This window comes from Emydura macquarii, unplaced genomic scaffold, assembly GCF_026122565.2.
Source record: "Emydura macquarii macquarii isolate MOO-44397 ecotype Brisbane River unplaced genomic scaffold, CSIRO-AGI_Emac_v2 contig_1644, whole genome shotgun sequence".
NCBI lineage: Eukaryota > Metazoa > Chordata > Testudines > Chelidae > Emydura > Emydura macquarii.
Window position 1 is genome coordinate 35,993 of NW_027131781.1, and position 19,225 is coordinate 55,217.

General features: G+C 45.6%; 1 protein-coding gene across 2 annotated transcripts in view; it reads right to left on the bottom strand.

Moving 5' to 3' along the window:
* Positions 1-19,225, bottom strand: part of IQGAP1 (IQ motif containing GTPase activating protein 1) — a 146,133-nt gene that overhangs the window by 14,067 nt on the left and 112,841 nt on the right. For both annotated transcript variants that reach the window (XM_067555378.1, XM_067555379.1), the window contains exons 33-36: positions 11,417-11,504; positions 10,744-10,956; positions 9,538-9,704; positions 6,878-7,000 (exon numbers count right to left, since the gene is read on the bottom strand). In XM_067555378.1, coding sequence (XP_067411479.1) covers positions 6,878-7,000; positions 9,538-9,704; positions 10,744-10,956; positions 11,417-11,504 — 591 coding nt within the window. The remainder of the gene's footprint in view (positions 1-6,877; positions 7,001-9,537; positions 9,705-10,743; positions 10,957-11,416; positions 11,505-19,225) is intronic.

Consider the following 19,225-nt stretch of genomic DNA (forward strand, 5'->3'; position numbering starts at 1 on the left):
GTGGGTCTCACTGACATCCCTGGTCTCTTAACCAGTTTCAGTACCTGTGAGCATCCCCTTTTGGCAAGACCATTCTTTGAACGCTTTTTTGACATTGGAGATGTCGATCGGTGCCAAACAACCGACAGTTCTGGGGGAGCACTTCTTGTCAACGCTGTAGTGCTCAGTGCCAAGTCTGACTGTGGTTCTGACACCGGTCTAAGTGCTGATTCCATCAGAATGGCCCTGAGTCTAATGTCTCTGTCTTTTCTTGTTCGAGGATGAAAACTTTTGCAAATTTTGCACTTTTCCCGCACGTGTGCTTCTCTTAAACACTTCAAACAACCTTGGTGAGGGTCACTGAGAGGCATCAGCTTCTTGCAAGAAGTGCATGGTTTAAACCCTGGGGATCTTGGCATGCCCTGACTCTGGGATAAAGTCCACTAAACTAACTATTAAACTATTAAGAGAACAACTATGTACACTAGATTAACGAATGAATGAATAAACCACTAGGACTATGAATACTTGCAAGAGCAAGAGAGGGTTCCAGCACCATCACGGGCAGTAAGAAGGAACTAGAAGGGAGGGAGGCCGGCAGCACCCTATACAAGGGCGTACGCATGCCACTGCAGAGGGCACTAGAGCTGGCCCTATGGATACCAGTAGGGAAAAAATTTTCGGCACCGGTGCGTGCGGCACGCATACACCTAATTAAAAATGGACATAAAGAAGAACTTAATGGGACTAAATCAGGGGGCCCGGATAATCTTCATCCAAGGATATTAAAGGAACTGGCATGTGAAATTGCAAGCCCATTAGCAAGGATTTTTAAGGAATTCAGGTGTTATACCATATGACTGGAGAATTGTTAACATAGCAATCTGGGTAATTACAGGGCTGTTAGTTTGACCTAAGTAGTATGCAAGGTGTTGGAAAAAATGGGAAAAAAAAGAAAGTAGTTAAGGACATTGAGGTTAACGGTAATTGGGACAAAATACAACATGGCTTTACAAAAGGTAGATTGTGCCAGACCAACCTGATCTCCTTTTTTAAGAAGATAACAGATTTTTTTTAGACAAAGTGAATGCAATGGATCTAATTTACCTAGATTTCAGTAAGACATTTGATACAGTTCCACATGGGGAATTATTAGTTAAACTGAAAAATATGGGGATTAATATGAAAATTGGAAGGTGGATAAGGAACTGGTTAAAGGGAAGACTACAGCGAGTCATACTGAAAGGTGAATGGTCAGGCTGGAGGGAGGTTATTAGTGGAGTTCCTTAGGGATCAGTCTTGGGACCAATCTTATTTAACCTTTTTATTACAGATCTTGGCACAAAAAAATGGTAGTGTGCTAATATAGTTTGCGGCTGATACAAAGCTGGGAGGTATTGCTAATACAGAGAAAGACTGGGATATCATACCACAAGATTTGAATAACCTTGTAAACTGGAGTAATAGAAATAGGATGATATTTAATAGTGGAAAGTGCAAGGTCATGCACTTAGGGATTAATAACAAGAACGTTTGCTATAAGCTGGGGATGCATCAGTTGGAAGTGACAGAGGAGGAGAAGGACCTGGGCGTATTGGTTGATCACAAGATGACTATTAGCCATCAGTGTGATGTGGTCATGAAAAAAACTAATGTGGTCCTAGGATGCATCAGGTGAGGTATTTCCAGCAGAGATAGGGAGGTGTTAGTACCGTTATACAAGGATTGGTCAGACCTCACCTGGAATACTGAGTGCAGTTCTGGTCTCCCATGTTTAAGAAAGATGAATTCAAACTGGAACAGGTGCAGAGAAGGGCTACTAGGATGATCCAAGGAATGGAAAACCTGCCTTATGAGAGGAGACTCAAAGAGCTTGGCTTGTTTAGCCTAACCAAAAGAAGGCTGAGGGAAGATATGACTGCTCTCTATAAATACGTCAGAGGGATAAATATCAGGGAGATAGAGGGGTTATTTAAGTTCAGCACCAGTATGGACAAGGACAAATGGATATAAACTAGCCATCAGGAAGTTTAGACTTGAAATTAGACAAATCAGGGGGGTGAAGTTTTGTAATAGCCTTCCAAGCGGTGCAGAGGGGGCAAGAAACCTAGCTGGCTTAAAGACAGGGCTTGATAAGTTTATGGAAGGGATGTATGATGGGACAGCCTAATTTGGCAATTGACTGATCTTTGATTACTAGCGGTAAATATGCCCAATGGCCTGTAATGGAATGTTAGATGGGGTGGGTTCTGAGTTACTACACAGAATTCTTTCTGGGTGTCTGGCTGGTGAGTCTTGCCCACATGCTCAGGGTTTAACTGATGGCCATATTTGGGGTCAGGAAGGAATTTTCCCCAAGGGCATAGGTCCTGGGTTTTTTTTTGCTTTCCTCTGTAGCATGGGGCATGGGTCACTTGCTGGTGGATTCTCTGTACCTTGAAATCTTTAAATCATTATTTGAGGACTTCAATACCTAAGTCTTAGGTTAGGGCTCTATTACAGGAGTGGGTGGCTGAAGTTTGTGGCCTGCTTTGTGCAGGAGGTCAGACTAGATGATCATATTGGCCCCTTCTGACCTTATAGTCTGAGTCTAAACTTGTGGCTAAATTGGTTTAGTGCCCGTAGGTCCAAAATAGGATGAATGCCATCCTCTTTATTTGATATAAGGAAATAGGGGGAATAGAACCCATGGCCGCGATAGTGACGTGGGACAGGTTCTATGGCGCCCTTCCAGAGGAGGGTATGCACGTCTTCTTGGAGGAGATTTCGTTGGGCCAGATCCCCAGGGCCACCATGGGGAGGGTGGCAGGGAGGGAAGGAGAGAACTCTATGAGGTGCTCCCGGTGAATGATGTCTCGTACACAATGATTGGTGGTAATCTTGCCCCAACTGCGAACAAAGAGGGCAAGACAACCCTCAAACATAACCGGAGGAATCACAGGAGAAGGTGGAAGGTTTGCGGGTTTCGAGGGAAGAGTCAAGAGGGGTGCTTGGAAAGGGTGCTGCAGAAGAGCAGAGGAGGTGGAGGCAGTAGTCATGGTATAGCGGGCTTGCTGGGATTGCTGACGGGAACGGGACAGTTCTTGTTGCGGAGGGTAAAGTTGATAGGTGGAATAGGCAGGGTAGTGAGGGTGGAAAGAAGCTCGGTGTGACCGGAGGGTATAGGCCCAGGGACTGGAGTGTGGCTTGAGAGTCCTTGAATGAATGGAGAGACTCATCAGTTTTATCGCTAAATAGTTTTTAATTGTCAAATGGGAGGTCCTCAAGTGTGGTCTGGACCTTTTTAGGGAAGCTGGAGGATTGGAGCCAGGAACCATGGTGAAGCACTAAGCTAGATGTGAAGGAGCGAGATGCAATGTCCATGGCATCAATCACTGCTTGAAACTCAGCCTGTTTGTCCTCCTGGAGGGATGTCTGAAACTCCGCCAGTTTGGAGTACAAGACAAAGTCATACTTTGCCAGTATGGCTTAGTAACTGGCAATGCGGAATTGTAGGCCTGCAGACATGTAGACCTGGCGCCCAAGTAGGTCAAGTTTTTTGGTGGTCCGATCTGGAGGGGTCGCTTTGAGGTGCTGTTGGTGGATATGCTCAGTTGCCACCTGCACCACTAGAGAGTTCAGAGAGGGATGGGAGAACAAGATGTCTGTGTTCTTATCAGGGACAAAGTAGTGTTGCTCTGTCCGCTTTTTGGTGTGGAAGCACAAAAGCTGGGGCGTGCCAGATGGCCTGAGCCAGCTGCAGAAGCATACTATGGATGGGCCAGCCAGTTGCAAAATGTCCAGGAATTGGTCCTGGAGGTCTTGCACATCTTCCACCAGAAGGTTTAGAGCTCCAGCCATGCAACAAAGCAAATCCTGATATTGGCTGTGGTCATCTGGGGGCGAAAGAGAAGGTGGACGATGGTCATCTGAGGACGATGAGGCACCAGATATTCTGACAGTGCCACTGGTGCAGATGGTGAGGCGGTGTCCTGAGACTCCTTGTAGACTGAGTGAGGGGCATTGTGAACAGGCGAAGATCAATGGTGAGGGAGCGGTGGTCCACCATGGCTGCGATAGAGGTTCCAATCATGCCAATAAGGCCAGGCATAGGGATCCGCGGGAAATGGGGGCTCACGAAGGTAACAGAACCATGCCTCTGCAAGGGGTCCATACACCGGTGCATAGGATAGGCATCTAGGTTCTGGGCTGAATGATTGCATTGGGGAAAATGCAGGGTGCAGTTCCGAAGACCACTTGGGGTTGGAAGGCTGGTGCACAAAAGGTGGCGCCGTCGGAACGGGCGGTACTGGTGGTGCATGAGGCGTAGCAGATGTGTGTGAAGCCAATCCGGACAGCGACACAGCTGGTGGAGCGGATGGGAGTGGAGTCATGTGCTGCTCAACCAACAGTGGCTCATCCGCAGGGCACGGGAGCTCAAGGGGCACTGGCAAGCCAGGATGCAAATGGGAGCCAACATATGGCAGTAAGAGTTCGGCCATTGGCGTAAGTGGGGACAAGTGGCCAGGTGTGCACAGGACTGAGTGTGAAAGTTCAGACAGTCCCAGTGGCGTGGACTGTGCCGGGGGTGAAGATGGGGACTCAGTCACCAGTGCCAAAGATGGGACGTGCTGGTCTTTACGGTGCTTAGATTTGTCCTCCATTCTTGTCTTCTTTGGTGGTGGAGCAGCTGTATTGACACGCAACTTCTCACCCGACATGGTGTGGCTTGGGGAGGCAATGCTGCATTTTGGGGCAATCCCCATCAGGGAGCCACCCGTAGGTCTGTGGCTGTGCATCTTATGAGCACAGTGGGCCTTTGTTGACAGTGCTAGTGCCATCGGTGCTGCCTGGGAGGGAGCCAGGGGAGCACTCACCAATGGTGAGGTGTGACGCTCCAGTGGATCAGCCTATCCCGGATCCAAATACGCATATGGGTGCATTGCCACCTCCATAAGGTTTTCCCAAACATGAAGTTCTCTTCCCTCATGAGTGTACAGAGGAAATGAGCGGCAAATGGAGCAGCAGGGAACAACGTGAGACTCTCCATGGCTGTACACCCATTGTTAGTGCTCGTTGCTCATGGAGAATAAGCATGGGCATGACGCACAACTTTTAAAGCCAGCTTGCCGGGGCATAGTCTCCTGGAACAGGTGGGATGCCCTGTAAGGGGAACTAACGATTTTAACTAGACTAACTAACTCTGTAAATATAAGAACACTATACACTATAACTATAAAAACAGTCTTTTGAAGAAAAGGGCTTCTTCGCAAGCTAACAGCAAAGAGGAGGAGTAGTTTCGACTCTGACCATGGGGTGGTAAGAGGGAACTGGAGAGCATTGACCCACGCAGTTTCATAAGACTTTGGATGAACCACATGGCCAATGCACGATGTACACTTGGGTCAACGGACATTACTTCAAACAGTTCTGGCTCCAGTGCATGGCACGCATGCGCACCCACTCTGGAATCCACATATGGACCAGCACTCGAAGAAGAACAACATGAACTCAGACTCTGTATTTCCACACACCATGCACCTAATGGGACTATGGATAGATCACCCACAGAACAGCAACCTTAGAATTTTTTCAAATATAATAAAGACATAATGTGTTCTACATATCTGCTGGATCCCATCTTTGTTTCATGTGAAAGTAGTAAGGAATTGCTCTGTACTGGTGAATATAATATTCTGGCATATACTAAGAACATGCAGTGTGGATTGCATAAAATTGCACCTATGGGATTATAAAAAGTCTGATAACGGACATTTCTTTAATTTATCAGAAAAAGGCATAATAAGACCCAATGGTTGGAAGGTGAAGGTAGACAAATTCAGACTAGAAATATGGTGAAATGTTTTAACAGTATGGTAATTAATCATTGGAAAAACTTAACTGGTGACAAGATGGATTCTCCATCACTTGGAAGCCTTTAAATCAAGACTGGAGGTCTTTCTAAAAGATATGTTCTAGATCAGTAGTTCTCAAACTTATTTCATTGTGCCCCCTTTCTTTGTGTTGGTAGTCCTTTACAGCTGCCCATCCCCAACCGCAAAAGTACATGTACTGCTGCCCAGGTCTGAAGGGAGCACCATGCCAGCAACAGCACAGAAGTAAGGGTAGCAATATGAAAAGTGATATTTGTCTATATCATTTTTTACAACAGACGTAGCGCTCCATTGCCACCCCTTACCTCTGCGCTGCTGCTACCACCCTGGAGCTGACAGTCAGAACCCTGCCATGGCCTCTAGGTGATGGATTGGGGGTAGGGAGGGAGGAGAGTCCACGCCTGGCTGCTTCCTAGTGAGGTACTGAAGGCCAGGAGAGGACAGCCCAAGCTCAGGCAGTGGGGCCTGGGCTATCAGCCCCAGGCGGGGGAAAGAAGGGGTCTGGCAATCAGCCCCAGGGTGGAGGGGTTCGGGCTGTCCCCTTTAACCTCTCCCCCCCCCCCATGTCCATGAGCCCCAGCCGCCCAGGATTGACAGCCAGAGTTCTTTAAAAAACCCAGAGAGCTCGCACCTCCCTTAACACAGTCCCACATCTCCCTTGAGAGGCACACCCCATAGTTTGAGAACCACTGCTCTAGTTCAACCAGAAGTGATGGGCTTGAAGCAGAAATTACTGGCTCTTTGACCTGTGCTATGCAGGAGGTCCGACCATATGCTCATATTGGTGTTTTGGCCTTAAAAATGTATGACTTTATTAACACTACACAGTTCTAAGAGGGCAACCAGACATCAGTTTGTCATTATTTCAGACAAGTCTCTACAGAATATTTTTGGTGACTGATGGAACCCAGAGACTACTCACAGGCTGAGAGTTGGAATTTTGTTTGAAGCCCTGGAAAAGGTGTTTGCAACAAGCTGGAGATGACAAGCTGGACCTTAGGCTTAAAGGTTAAAAGGATACTCACTGGTTTACTTGCAGGTCTTCGATCTCCAGCAGAACTCCCTTCTCATGGAGTCGGGCCGCTGTATATTTCAGGGAAATCTTTTTACTCTTTTTGCCTTTCATCTCCCGTGGCTTCTTAGAGACTCTGAGAAAAATAAGTAATAAAATTAGCTGAATGAAGGAACAAGAATGAGTTCAAACAACGAGAGAATTTGAACTGATCTGGGTAGATGGCAGGAAATGAGTAATAAATTAGTATTGTCTAACTAATAGTTGTTAATATGTATGAATATTCTATATTTATAAGTTATTTAAGGCAGAGACCATATGTTTATATTCTATTTATATATGTATGTGCCTGCACGCACATGTAAATATACAGTACCCAACACAATCAGGCCTTGATCGTGGTAGGGGTTTTGGGTGCTAATCACATATAAATAATTTAATATTGAGCAGTCTCCTATTCATTGTGAGGCTAATGGGTAAGTTTTTGTGTTTACAAAGTGCCTTGTCAGTTAGATTCCAACAAGAGAACAGACACTAAAAGAGTGCAGGCAACTGATGAGCATGATGACCCAAGGAGGGATGCATATAAACTGATACACGGTCATGACTTGATTTTTGTACTATCCTCTTCCTTCTCTTCCCTTCAATTTGTCCAGAGTGCAGCTGCTAATACTATCTTGCCCTATCTGACCACTTCACTCCCCTCTTCAAACCCCTCACTAATTCCTTGTTACCCAGAATATCAAGTTTAAACTGCTCATCTTTGCGATCAAGGCTCTGACAGGTTCACTGCATCCTGTTTCAAACACCATTTTTACAGTGTTATTCCTCATCCTGCCGGTAATTCCAACCACAATTCCCCCGTCATCTCCTTCCCCCATTTCCATTCCTAGGCTTTTTTTCATGTTTCCTCTATGCCCTTACCAAGCAAGGTTAAAAAATCTCCTCCTGAACAGGCAATTCTGCAATGCTCACAAACCATAACCCACATCTAATGTGTTCCTCACCCCAACAATATATAAATGGAGAAGATAAGAACTGCTAGTCCAGATCAAAACAATGATGCATCTAGTTCAGCCTCCTGTCTCTGATACTGTAAGTACTAGATGCTTCAGAGGAAGCTCTGACATTGTTAGTACCAGATTCTTCAGAGGAACATACAAATATCCCCATAATGGAATAAACTACTTATAGAAGTGTCTTTTTAACTGCACGCAATTAGATAATTGATTTATCTCCTGGTGCTTGAGGATTTAAATCCTTTATATTGCGCGTGTGTGTAAAACTGTGAATGGTCTAACAACTATTTCCTTTCATTAGTTTAAAAATGTCTTTTGTTTTCATTGACTACCCTGGTTCATGTGTTATGAGGAAAGATTAATAATATAGTTAAATCAGGCTCTCCCTATTTATTATTTTTCTCTTTCTAACATTTCCACTCTTAGTCTTCTACTCTCTAAACAGCTGTAATCTTTACAGTCTCTACAGGCGTCTGATAATTTTCATCATCCATCTATGGCGCCTTCCCTTTTTGCTTGATCTTTTTTCAGACTGGAAAGGATGGTCAGATTCTGGAACATGCTATGGCTCCTTTGCATTGATTCACTTGCACTAAAGAGGGTGTAAAACCTGGTAAATTCAGCCGTTTGACTGTCCCCATGTGCAGAAAACCCTATCTTATCATTGCTTGATCTACACAATCCCCTCCTGGTCTGCTGGGTAGGAGATATGGGTGGGTGAAAGGGGTCATAGCAGAGATGATCCCTGGGGACAGTAGGCAGCAGCTCTATGTAATTCAGAGTAGCTCCAGGATGGTAAGCTACAGGGTATTCGCCCCCACTTCAGCTGCATACAATCTCCTTACTATCCAGCCGTAGTTTTTAAGTCTAGAAAGAACCCTTATAATCATCTACTCTGACCTATTGCATAACACAGGCTACAGAACACCTCACCCAGTAATTCCTGCAACAAGCCCAATACTTTATGGTTGAAAAACTGCATCTCTTTCAGAAAAATATCCAGTTTTGATTTAAAGATTTCAAGGGACAGTGAATTTACCACATTTCTTGGTAATCTGTTCTTATGATTAATCGATCTCACTATTAAAAATTTGGAAAGAGCTATTTCTGTTCTTTGGGCAGCTAGAAGCAGTAAAATGTCCAGAAGGAACTCAAAATTATAAACTGCCTCATCTATTAGAGGACAGACCACAACATGCTGACAGTTCAACTCAGAGACTGGTCAGGAGTAAGTGGCAGTAATTAACCACTGGAACCTCCATATGGTGGATTCTCCATCACTGACAATTTTAAAATCAAGACTGGATGTTTTTCTAAAAGATCTGCTCTAGGAATTATTAATTAATTAATTCTCCTCAGTCCACCTGCTCCTCAGTCCACCTGCTGTTATCTAGCCATTTTCCTCGCTCCCCTCCACGTTTTGCCCTCTCACATGATCCAGCCACTCTCCTCCATCTCAGACCTTCCTACCATCATTCAGTTCCCTTTCCAGGGCTCACAGTGATTTTATTACATGACTAAGATCCTCCCATGCTCAGAAAATTACTCTTCCAGGAACCCCAATGGAAAAGCTTTGAGGTGGTTGGATGACTCTTCTCAGCTGTGATCTATGCATTCCTTTCCCAAAAACCCAGCACTGCTATGAGATACTCACTTGCCCTTGCTGGCCAAATTATCCAAGCAGGTTTTGATATAGCTTTTATAATAATCCACCTGTTCCTCATAAAAGGTGGCTTTGGAGTTGAGTGCACTGTTAGTCTGCTGCAGCTTCACCAGTTCTGCCTTTCTCCTCTGACGGTATCTGCGCTGGTTCCGGATGTCCTAAATAAAGATGGTAGATATGTGAAACTTTATCCATTAAGTCATTGCTGGGTGCTCCCTTTATCAAACCAGTGTACAATATTAAGAGAACACACATTTTCAAGTTTAATATAGACATTAATTAGCACTTTTACAGACTTTCTAACCAAATATATCATTATAGCCAGAAATTAGATGTCTTGAAATGTAAGTTTAATAAAACTGGTGCACAATTTTTCATTTGTCTCCTTGCTAACTAATCTTTTATTTTTAGAAAGAAATGTTATTTTGATGATTTTTATGACAAATGAAAATGTCTAGTGTCCCAATTAACTTCCATTATTATTTTGGATAATTAGGCATTACATAAGGGGTTAGTCTTACCTGATCTATAAAGGAGACAACTTATTTTATTTATGTATTTGTAAACCTCTTGGATGCATTAATTTTGGTAAATATTTGACAGTCAGATAACTGTCATCACTATAAGAATGGATGAAACATGACAGCAGCTATGATTTTTTTTATTCTCTCTCTCTCCTCTACTGAGGATTGTTTACTGAGGATGCCCATGGAAGAGTATTATGAAGGTTTATTCTGTTCTTACATGCAAGATAAGGTTTCTTTACATGAGTAACCTTTGTAAAGAAATTATTTTAGAATATATTAATTTAAATTTAAAAAGGAGGGAACAAAGAGGGCAAGACCATGCATTAGGATCTGAAGTTAAAAAAGAGGAACATTAATGTTACACTTATTGACTGATTCTCAGGAATTTTTCCCTAAGAAAATAAAAACATTCTTCCCTCACAGTCACAGAGATCCCATATTCAACAAAGGTGTTTATGAGAAAAGTGAATTCCTGCATGTATGTGAAGGACTGGAGAGTTTATCAGCAGATGATGTGTTACCCATGTCTCTGAGAGGCAGTTGTCACATTACCTTAATATTTTGGAAAACTCCTGCCATGTGCACTATTGCAGATTGTATAAGAGTGACACATGATGAGGTCATAATTTGAAACACCCAACGAACCACCTGTGACCTTCTGTCAGAATACCTTGGCAATATCATTGATTAGCTCCTGGTATCTATTCTTTGGGTTCACAGTTCCCAGTTCTGTCAACTTCTTCAGGCCTGTCTTGATTTTCTCCTTCTTTTCTTGAAGACTCAAGTTGCTATCCTCCTTCACAGATTTAGATTTTTTCATCTTGTCAGGGGTTTTGGCATCACGAATGGCCCGTCTCTGCATAGCTCTCTGATGCTCTGCTTCCTAGGAGAGAAGAAAATTACAAGTTCGTAGATGTATAGATTTTAAAGCTATAAGAGAAAATTATCATTATCTAGTCTAATCTCTGACAGACACAGGCCACAAAATTTCATCCAGTGATTCCTGCACTGAATACAGTAATTCGTGGTTGAACTAAACAATACCTAGTAGACTCATTCACATCCTAGAAGCAGCACTAGCCTATCTGAAATCTGCTTCTTACATCATCCATCTGTGCATATGGATTCCAACAATCCAATTATCACAAGAGTAAAAATAAAATATACTATATATTCCCATCACTATTCTATATACACTGGTCTCCAACAGCGATATGCCACCTAAATTGCCACATATACCATCATCCCAAAATTTAGGCTTCCATGTGTACCTGCACCCACATACATCTAGATTTAAAAGAATCCAGTAGCCTAAGAAGTGGAGCCAAACTACTTTTTCATACCTGCTCATGGGTGGCTGAAGTTTCCAAGATCTCAGTCAGTGTCTCCCCCGGTTGGAAGCGGATTACATCTACAATCAAACGCTTTGTACTGAAAAGAAACCAGGGAGAGTAGGAGACAAAACATTAAAACAAAACAAAATCAATCCTATTTCAACTCTGAAATGAGAGCAAAGCTGTCACTGATCCACATTAGGCCAGTCATATTCATACCGGACCCACATCAGGCCATTTGCAAGCAAGTCTATAGCCCTTTCATTGTCAATACGCATGCCTGACTTCTGCGAATGCCAAAGAAAGAAAAGTTACTTACTAGTAACTGGTTGTTTGAGAGTTGCCTCTGTGCATTCCCACTCTGGGGATGATGCCCCCCACCCCTTGAGCTTGCACAGCCATCATGAAAGGTGCATTATTGGGACTGCATGAGCATCCCATGGTCCCCCATGGTGCTGAACAGTCAACACATCACACTACATATAAGGGAGCGCAGCCTCACGACAGCCTCAGGTCCTTCAATTGCACCACAGAGTCCCAGATGTAGAGAACTTTGAGGCAGAGGGGATGGTGAGAGGTGAAGGGCAAAGTAAAGAGGCAACTCTCAATCAACTCTCAATTAAATTTATTTTTAAATAACCTTTCTTTTTCAAGGACCTCTTTGCGCTCCCACTCTGGGGAGATTTGTGAGCAGTCCAGTCCAGATGGAAGGTGGGCTGAGGAATTCTCAGTTAAATAAAGACTGTAGCACCACTGGCCCACCATCAGAGTGGGATGCTAGTATTTGGCCAATATGTGGATTAAACTCCAATAACTGCTCTACAAATCTCAGCAAGAGGATAAGGCCTAAAATAGGCCATAGAGTCAGCAGTAGACCCCGATGCACGGGGGATTGAGGGTGAGTTGTGGAATACACAGCTGCATCACATCTCAAAGAACCAGTTACAGTAAGTAACCACTACTTCTTCTTTGAGTAGACGCAGACATGTATTCCTCTTCAGTGACTCAAGAGCAGTACCCCAATCTGGAGGCGGGGCTTGAAATCTACTAAAATAGGGGTCACAGGACCACCCTTCTGAGGCCTGTGTTCATTCTGGAAGATGTGGTAATAGCATAATAATAGTCTGTAAACGTATGTATGGATGACCACATGGCCATCCTGCAAATGTCCAGTATAGAAAGGTCACTAAGGAACGCTACCAATGTCTCTTGTGCCCTCATGGAGTGAGCTTGTATTTGCTGAGGAGGCATAGCCGAAGCTATTTCATATGCAATCTTGACACAGGAGATGGTCTGTGCTGAGACTGCTTGCCTCTTCATGCGGTCTACATATGACACGAACAGATGAGGCAAAGCACGACTAGACAGGTCTAGTCCTGTCTGGATAAAACGGCTAGATATCACCTGACATCCAGACTGTGGAGGCACCGTTCCTCCAGAGAGGAATGCAGTTTAGGGACAAATCACAGGTAAATATACTACCTGATTCAGCTGAAACTGAGAGACCACCTTTGATAAAAACTTTGGGTATGGTTGCAGCACTACGCTATCCTTGGAGAATTGAGCATAAGGCGGCTCAGCCATCAGGACCTGCAACTCATGCATGCTTCTTGCAGATGTGATGGCTATCAGGAATGCAACTTTCTGAGACAGGAGAGGCAACAGACAGGAAACAAAGGGGCTTGAATTGGGGGGGGGGTCCATTAGTGCCATCAGAACCGAGTTTGGGTCCCCAGGGGGACTGACTCTCGGACAAGAGGATGTAAGCAGAGAAGCCCTTTTAGAAATCTCGTCACCATGGCACTGGAAAAAACTGATTTCCCTTGAACAGGGGCATGAAATGCTGATATTGCTGCCAAACAGACTCTCAGGGAACTGAATGCAAACCCTGATTTCTGAAGATGTAGCAGGTACTCCAAGACATCCTGTATAGAAGCCCCTGTTGGTTGGGTTCCACAGGTCAAGGACCACACCGAGAACCTCTTCTACTTTGCTAAGTAGGCATCCCAGTGCTGTCGAGTAGGCCTTGTCGGACAGTGGCTGAGCACTGCTCTTCCTCTTCATTTAGCTATGTAGCAGCCACTCCATAAGGTGCAGGGAGCTGACTGCAGGATGAAGAGTGCGACTATGAGCAGGCTGGGATGGAGAAGAAGTGGTATGGGAGGCTGAACTGACAGAGCAAGGGGGTCTGGGAACCAGCACTGGCTCAGCCATACTGGTGCAATAAGGATGAGCTTGGCCCAATCCATATTGAGCTTGAGGGTGACCTGAGGAATGACTGGAGTAAGGGGAAAAGGCATACAGAAGAGCCGTCTGCCAGCTGCAGTGGAAGGGATCTGAGACGGAGCCTGGAGTGAGGCGCCCAGGAAGCAAAATAGGTGATATTTTCTATTTTCCCTTGTCGCAAACAGGTCAATCGTGGGGATGTCCCATGTTCTAAAGACGACCTGGAGGACACTCACATTCAGGGATCACTTGTGGCTCAAGGAGAAAACTGCTTAGATGGTCCACGAGATGATTTTGCACCCTCAGCAAATGGACTACTATTGGAGTGATGTCCTCTTTGATGCAGAATTGCCACTGGTTGATCGCCTCTCGGAAGAGTAACCTGGAACGTGCTCTCTCTTGTTTTTTCACATAGTACATTGTAGTGGTATTGTCAGTGAGTATGTGAACCAATGAGTGCCTGATATGGTCCCAGAAGGCACGACATGCATTGTGGAAGGCTCACAGTTCCAGCACCTTGATATGGAGTGAGGCTTCCTGTTCCAACCACAGGCCCTGCACCCTCAGTGAATCCAGATGCATCCCCCAACACAGAAGGGAAGCACCAGTAACCACTAACTTGATGGGAGAGGGCCAAATGAAGGGGAGAGAGGCTGAGCGAAGGTGGACATGCCCTGGCACACATTGCGTGGGCATGCCCACCAGTGCAATGAGTCTAGTACTAGTAGGGAAGGGGAACCAATCTGTCTAGGGAATGCATGGCAAGGTGGTACACCATCCTGTGGTGGTACACCATCTGAAGAGGGCAAAGGCACAGCCTTGAAAACTGGACCACCTGCGTACAACGGACATGTGTCCCATCAGGCTCATACACGCCTGGACTGTCGTGGTGGGCTGAGATTGCAGGCTGAGGCAGAGTTGTTGAATTGCCTGGAAGTGGCCAGCTGTCTGGTAAGAACACTCTCAATCTTGTGAACTCTAACAGTGCCCCAGTGAACTCAGTGTTTTGAGTGGGAGCCAAGGTTGACTTTCCAGTATTTAAGTTGAGTTCCAGATTGTCGAGCAAACACAACATGTTGATGTGGGCAAGAACCTCCTCTCTGGAGCTGCCCTTCAGCAACCAATCATCAAAGTATGGGAAGATATGAATTCCTTTCCTCCTGAGATATGCCATGACTACAGCCAGGCATTTGGTGAAGACTTAGGGAGCAGAAGAGAGGCCGAAGGAGAGAATCGTATCCTGAAAGTAGCATTCTCTTGCCACAAAATGAAGAAACTTCCTATGGCTTGGTATAATTCCTATATGAAAGTAAGTATCTTGGAGATCAAGAGCAACAAACCATTTGTTCTGAGACAGTGCAGGGAGTATAGCCGATAGAGGGTCCATGCAGAATCTCATGGTATTTGATTAACTTGTTGAGACGATGAAGGTCAAGGATGGGTCTCAATCCACCCTTGGATTTTGGTATCAGAAAGTACTGGGAATAAAAGCTGTGGCCCTGGTGTTCCAGCAGAACTTCCTCCACTGCTCCCAAAGCCAGCGGAGAGCTGACCTGCTTCATTTGTGGTGTCTTGTGAGAGAGATCCCAGAAAAGGGACAGGGAGGGAGGTGGGAAGGGAGCGTGGAGAGAAACTTGATTGCGCTGTCCAATTTGACAGTGTCTAGGACCCAGCTATTGGAGGTAATTGAGTCCCAAGCATTGTAAAAATGGGCCTGTCCCATCAGGACGAAAAGGCTGGAACGACTGGACTGGTGCTCTGGATTAAGGAGTCAAAATGGGTGCTTAGCAGGTACAGAGAGAAGGCATGTGGACTGTTCGAAGCCTGAGCTTGATTACTTCCTCTTGTGGGCTCTATCCTTCTTTCTAGGGTAGTCCCATTGTTTCAGGGGAGAAGAGGGGAAAGGCTGTGCAAAAGAATGTTGCAGGGGATATTGTTGCTGCTGAGTTCCAGAGTGGCATCTTTGCATGAATGGCATGTCCACTTCCAAGAACCTCATGGTAGCACTGGAATCCTTAAAGGAGTGCAAAGTGTCATCAGTCTTGTCCAATAACAAGATTCAACCGCCAAAAGGCAAGTCCTCAATAGCTTACTAGACGTCCAAAGCAATCCTAGAGATTTGCAATCCAGGAAGTCCTCCTCATAGTTATTGCTGAGGCCATCATCCTAAGTGAGGTGCCTGCAACATCAAGGGTGGACTGCAGGGATATTTTGGTTCCCAAGCAGTCTTCCGAAATCAATGCCCAAAACTCCTCACGAGGCCTTGGACAACTGGTCCTCAAATTTAGATACATGAGGTACAGATCTTTCTGTCTAGAAGATCCAACTACCTGTACTCTCTGTCCTTGGGGGTAGACCTGAACCTATTCTGCCAGGCCCTGTCATTCACCACCATTACAAGCAGGGAATCTGGGGCCAGATGGGAAGAGAACACTTCAAATCCCTGTGCTTAGCAACTGGCGGTATCAAGGCCAGTGTACTCCACAGGGTTCTTGCCAGCTCGAGGAGCACATCATTAAATCGCGAGGGCCACTCTCCCAAGGACTGCGGGCTGCAGAAAGTTACTGTGTGTTCTCCCAGAGAAACTCCATCTGGATGCCAAAAGATGTGGCTATGCAATGTAAAAGATCCTGTTATGCCTTAAAGTGCTCTGGAATAGGAAGGGAGGATGGAACCAGGAAGTATGGCATCGTCCAGAGATGAGAATGAAGGTCTTGGCTGTGCCAAAACAGGAGAAGACACACCTGGAAGGAAAGACTCCAGCGGCTCCACAGGGAGGAAGACTGCCAATGCTTAGGCTTGCAGCTAATCCGCAGTCACCACTGTTGACTTGGCGGGTGACTTCATCTTTGAACAGGATGAAAAGCAGGATCTCCACGAGCAAGGAGCATCCCACTGAGTCCAAGGAGGCCACTGATACGAATAAGACATTGGTAGCTAGTAGAAGCCAGGCTACAGGGCCACATACCAGCCCTAGGATTCATGGAGGTCCATTGGTGGAGTTGTAGCTTGTTGGGTGATGTGGAACAGGAAGGTGCTGACTCCCAGCTTGGAATCAGAAGAGACCCGAGACCTCAGTGACATGGGCAAAGCGATGCCTGAGGGAGTCAATAGGCAATCTGATTCATTTCTCACCCAGAACAAAGCAGGAATCAGTACCCTTGATGAAAGCGGTACCACTGGTACTGAGCATGCCAGTGCTGCAGGCAGCATTGCTCCTGGCGCGAACAGTGGCACTGGAGAGCCCAAGTGCTTCGACGGCAAAGGTGGTGAAAGCTGCCATGGGAGCATCTGTGGTGTCGAATGCAGTGGATCTGAATTGTACATGTTTAAGGATCTCAGGGTTATTTCAGAATCTTTGAGCGAGTGTGATGCACTATCTATTTTCTTGATGAAAATCCTAAATCTTCAAACAGCAGATCTTTGATAGTGACTTGTACTTCATGGGGAATATCCGAGGCTGAGGCCATGATGTCTGCTCACAGTTACAACTGGGGCCATAGTTCTAACTGATGTATCTGCAGCATACAATGCAGCCTGTAAGGACATGTTTGCTACTAATTCTCCCTCTTACACTATGTCCTTCATCTTCTTTCTAGCCACATAAGAAAGTTTTAGGATCAGTGTCAAGACTCTGTGTCATGTGAGGAAATCAAATCTCGATAAAAGGGCCTGACAGCTGCCCACCCTTCATTGAAGCGAAGCAGAGAATGCTTTCTTTCCCAGTAGATCCAATCACTTCAGATCTTTGACTTTGGCCTGGTCTACATTGTGAATTTAGGTTGACGGAAGCCGCCTTCCATTGACCACATAATGTATGAGTCTCCACTGCCAGGTCCATTCCGCCGATCTAACTCAGTGGAAACATCAATCCACCAGTCAGTGCTTGTTTCCCGGGAACAGAAACAGTGCTCCCCAGAGTTCAGCTGCTGCGCGACAGCCAGCAGTAATTGGGAACTGTTTCATTCGATGGCTTGCAGCAGGGCGGCTTGAGTAACTTCGCAATTTTCTGCTCCTCTCTCGGTTCCTTTCTCGGTTCCTCTCTTGGCCTTGGCTCCTCTCTCAGCCTTGGAAATACTGCAGGATAAGTTGCAAGGTGTTTGTGATGCTCACGATGATAGTGCAAAGCTGAGCAGGCTCCATGCTTCTCTAGTAATGGCGTACGCACGGCTTATGCAAGGTTTTGAAAAATGGCATGAAAAAATGTTCGTTTGTTTGCTGTTGACATCAGGGGAGGGAGGGAGGACATTACATCATGGGAGTCTGAAGACCTTCCCAAAAGTCCCAGTGGCTAGTTGCGTTGTGGGATAGCTACAGACGGTGCACCATTCTGTCCATCAATGCAAGCGAGGCTGGTGGGGACGCACTCCCCCGACCCAATGAGCATGGTGTGATCACACCTGATTGACTTCATTAGTTTGGCAGGTGAATGTCGACTGAACATGAATTGAGTTCACTTTGCAATGTAGACAAACCCTTTGGGAGTGCTCTCAGTTGAAGTAGGACTTTTCTTGGATGGCCAAAACTACCAACAGCAATCCAGGATGAGGGTGAGAGTAAAAATACTTAAAACCTGGATGGAAGTACCTGATAGTGTGTTTCTATCCTTTTTGCTGTTAGAGTTGCAGTGTCCAGCATTTACTATAAGGCCTTGACAGTCTAAGAGGGTAACATGCATTGGACAGACAACATAAAAGAACTTGTGTGACTTCTGTGCTATGACCAAAGTATCACTCTCAAGTGTGTCTGCAATCCTTAATGGGAGGTCTTGAAAGGCCTTGAAATCATCTAGTGCCAGTACCATGGCTGAGGCAACTGCCTCATTGCATGATGTTCTTCGGCAGTGAAGTGGGGCACTGGTGTGTCAGCAGATCGAGTTGCTGCTTTTCCTGATGTTCTGATGTCTGGGGTTTACCTGATGAAGCTGTGAGAGAGGGTGATCATCTCCTCATAGACTTTGTCAGCAGACTATTATGACCTCCTGCACAACACAGGCCACAGAACCTCACCCACCCACTCCTGTAATAGACCCTCAAGCTATGACTGAGTTATTGAAATCCTCAAATCATGGTTTAAAGAATTCAAGGTACAGAGAATCCACTGTGAGCAAGCTCCTCCTGGGAGCTCTAGTGGGCTGTCCCCAATACCTCCAGAATAGCCATGATGGCATCCCATAGGGGTATGGGTCCTGTAGGTCGGCCCATCCACTGCCACAACCATGCCTGTGGGTCAAACAGTTCCTCCAGCCTTCTGATAGTGCTGGCCAAGAACTGTACAGGGGAAAGTTCCCAACTCAGTACCAGGATGAAAATGTACCTGTTATGATGATGAAGAGTATCTCTCTTCTATAAGTTGTGCCAACAGAGGTGAAAGGGAACAAGAAAGGTTTCTACAGGTATGTTACCAACAAGAGAAAGATTAGGGAAAGTGTGGCCCCTTTACAGAATGGGGGAGGCAACCCAGTGACAGCGAATGTGGAGAAAGCTGAGGTACTCAGTGCCTTTTTTGCCTCTGTCTTCACAGACGAGGACAGCTATCAGACTACTGCACTGGGCAGCACAGAATGGGAAGGAGGTGAACATTCCTCAGTGC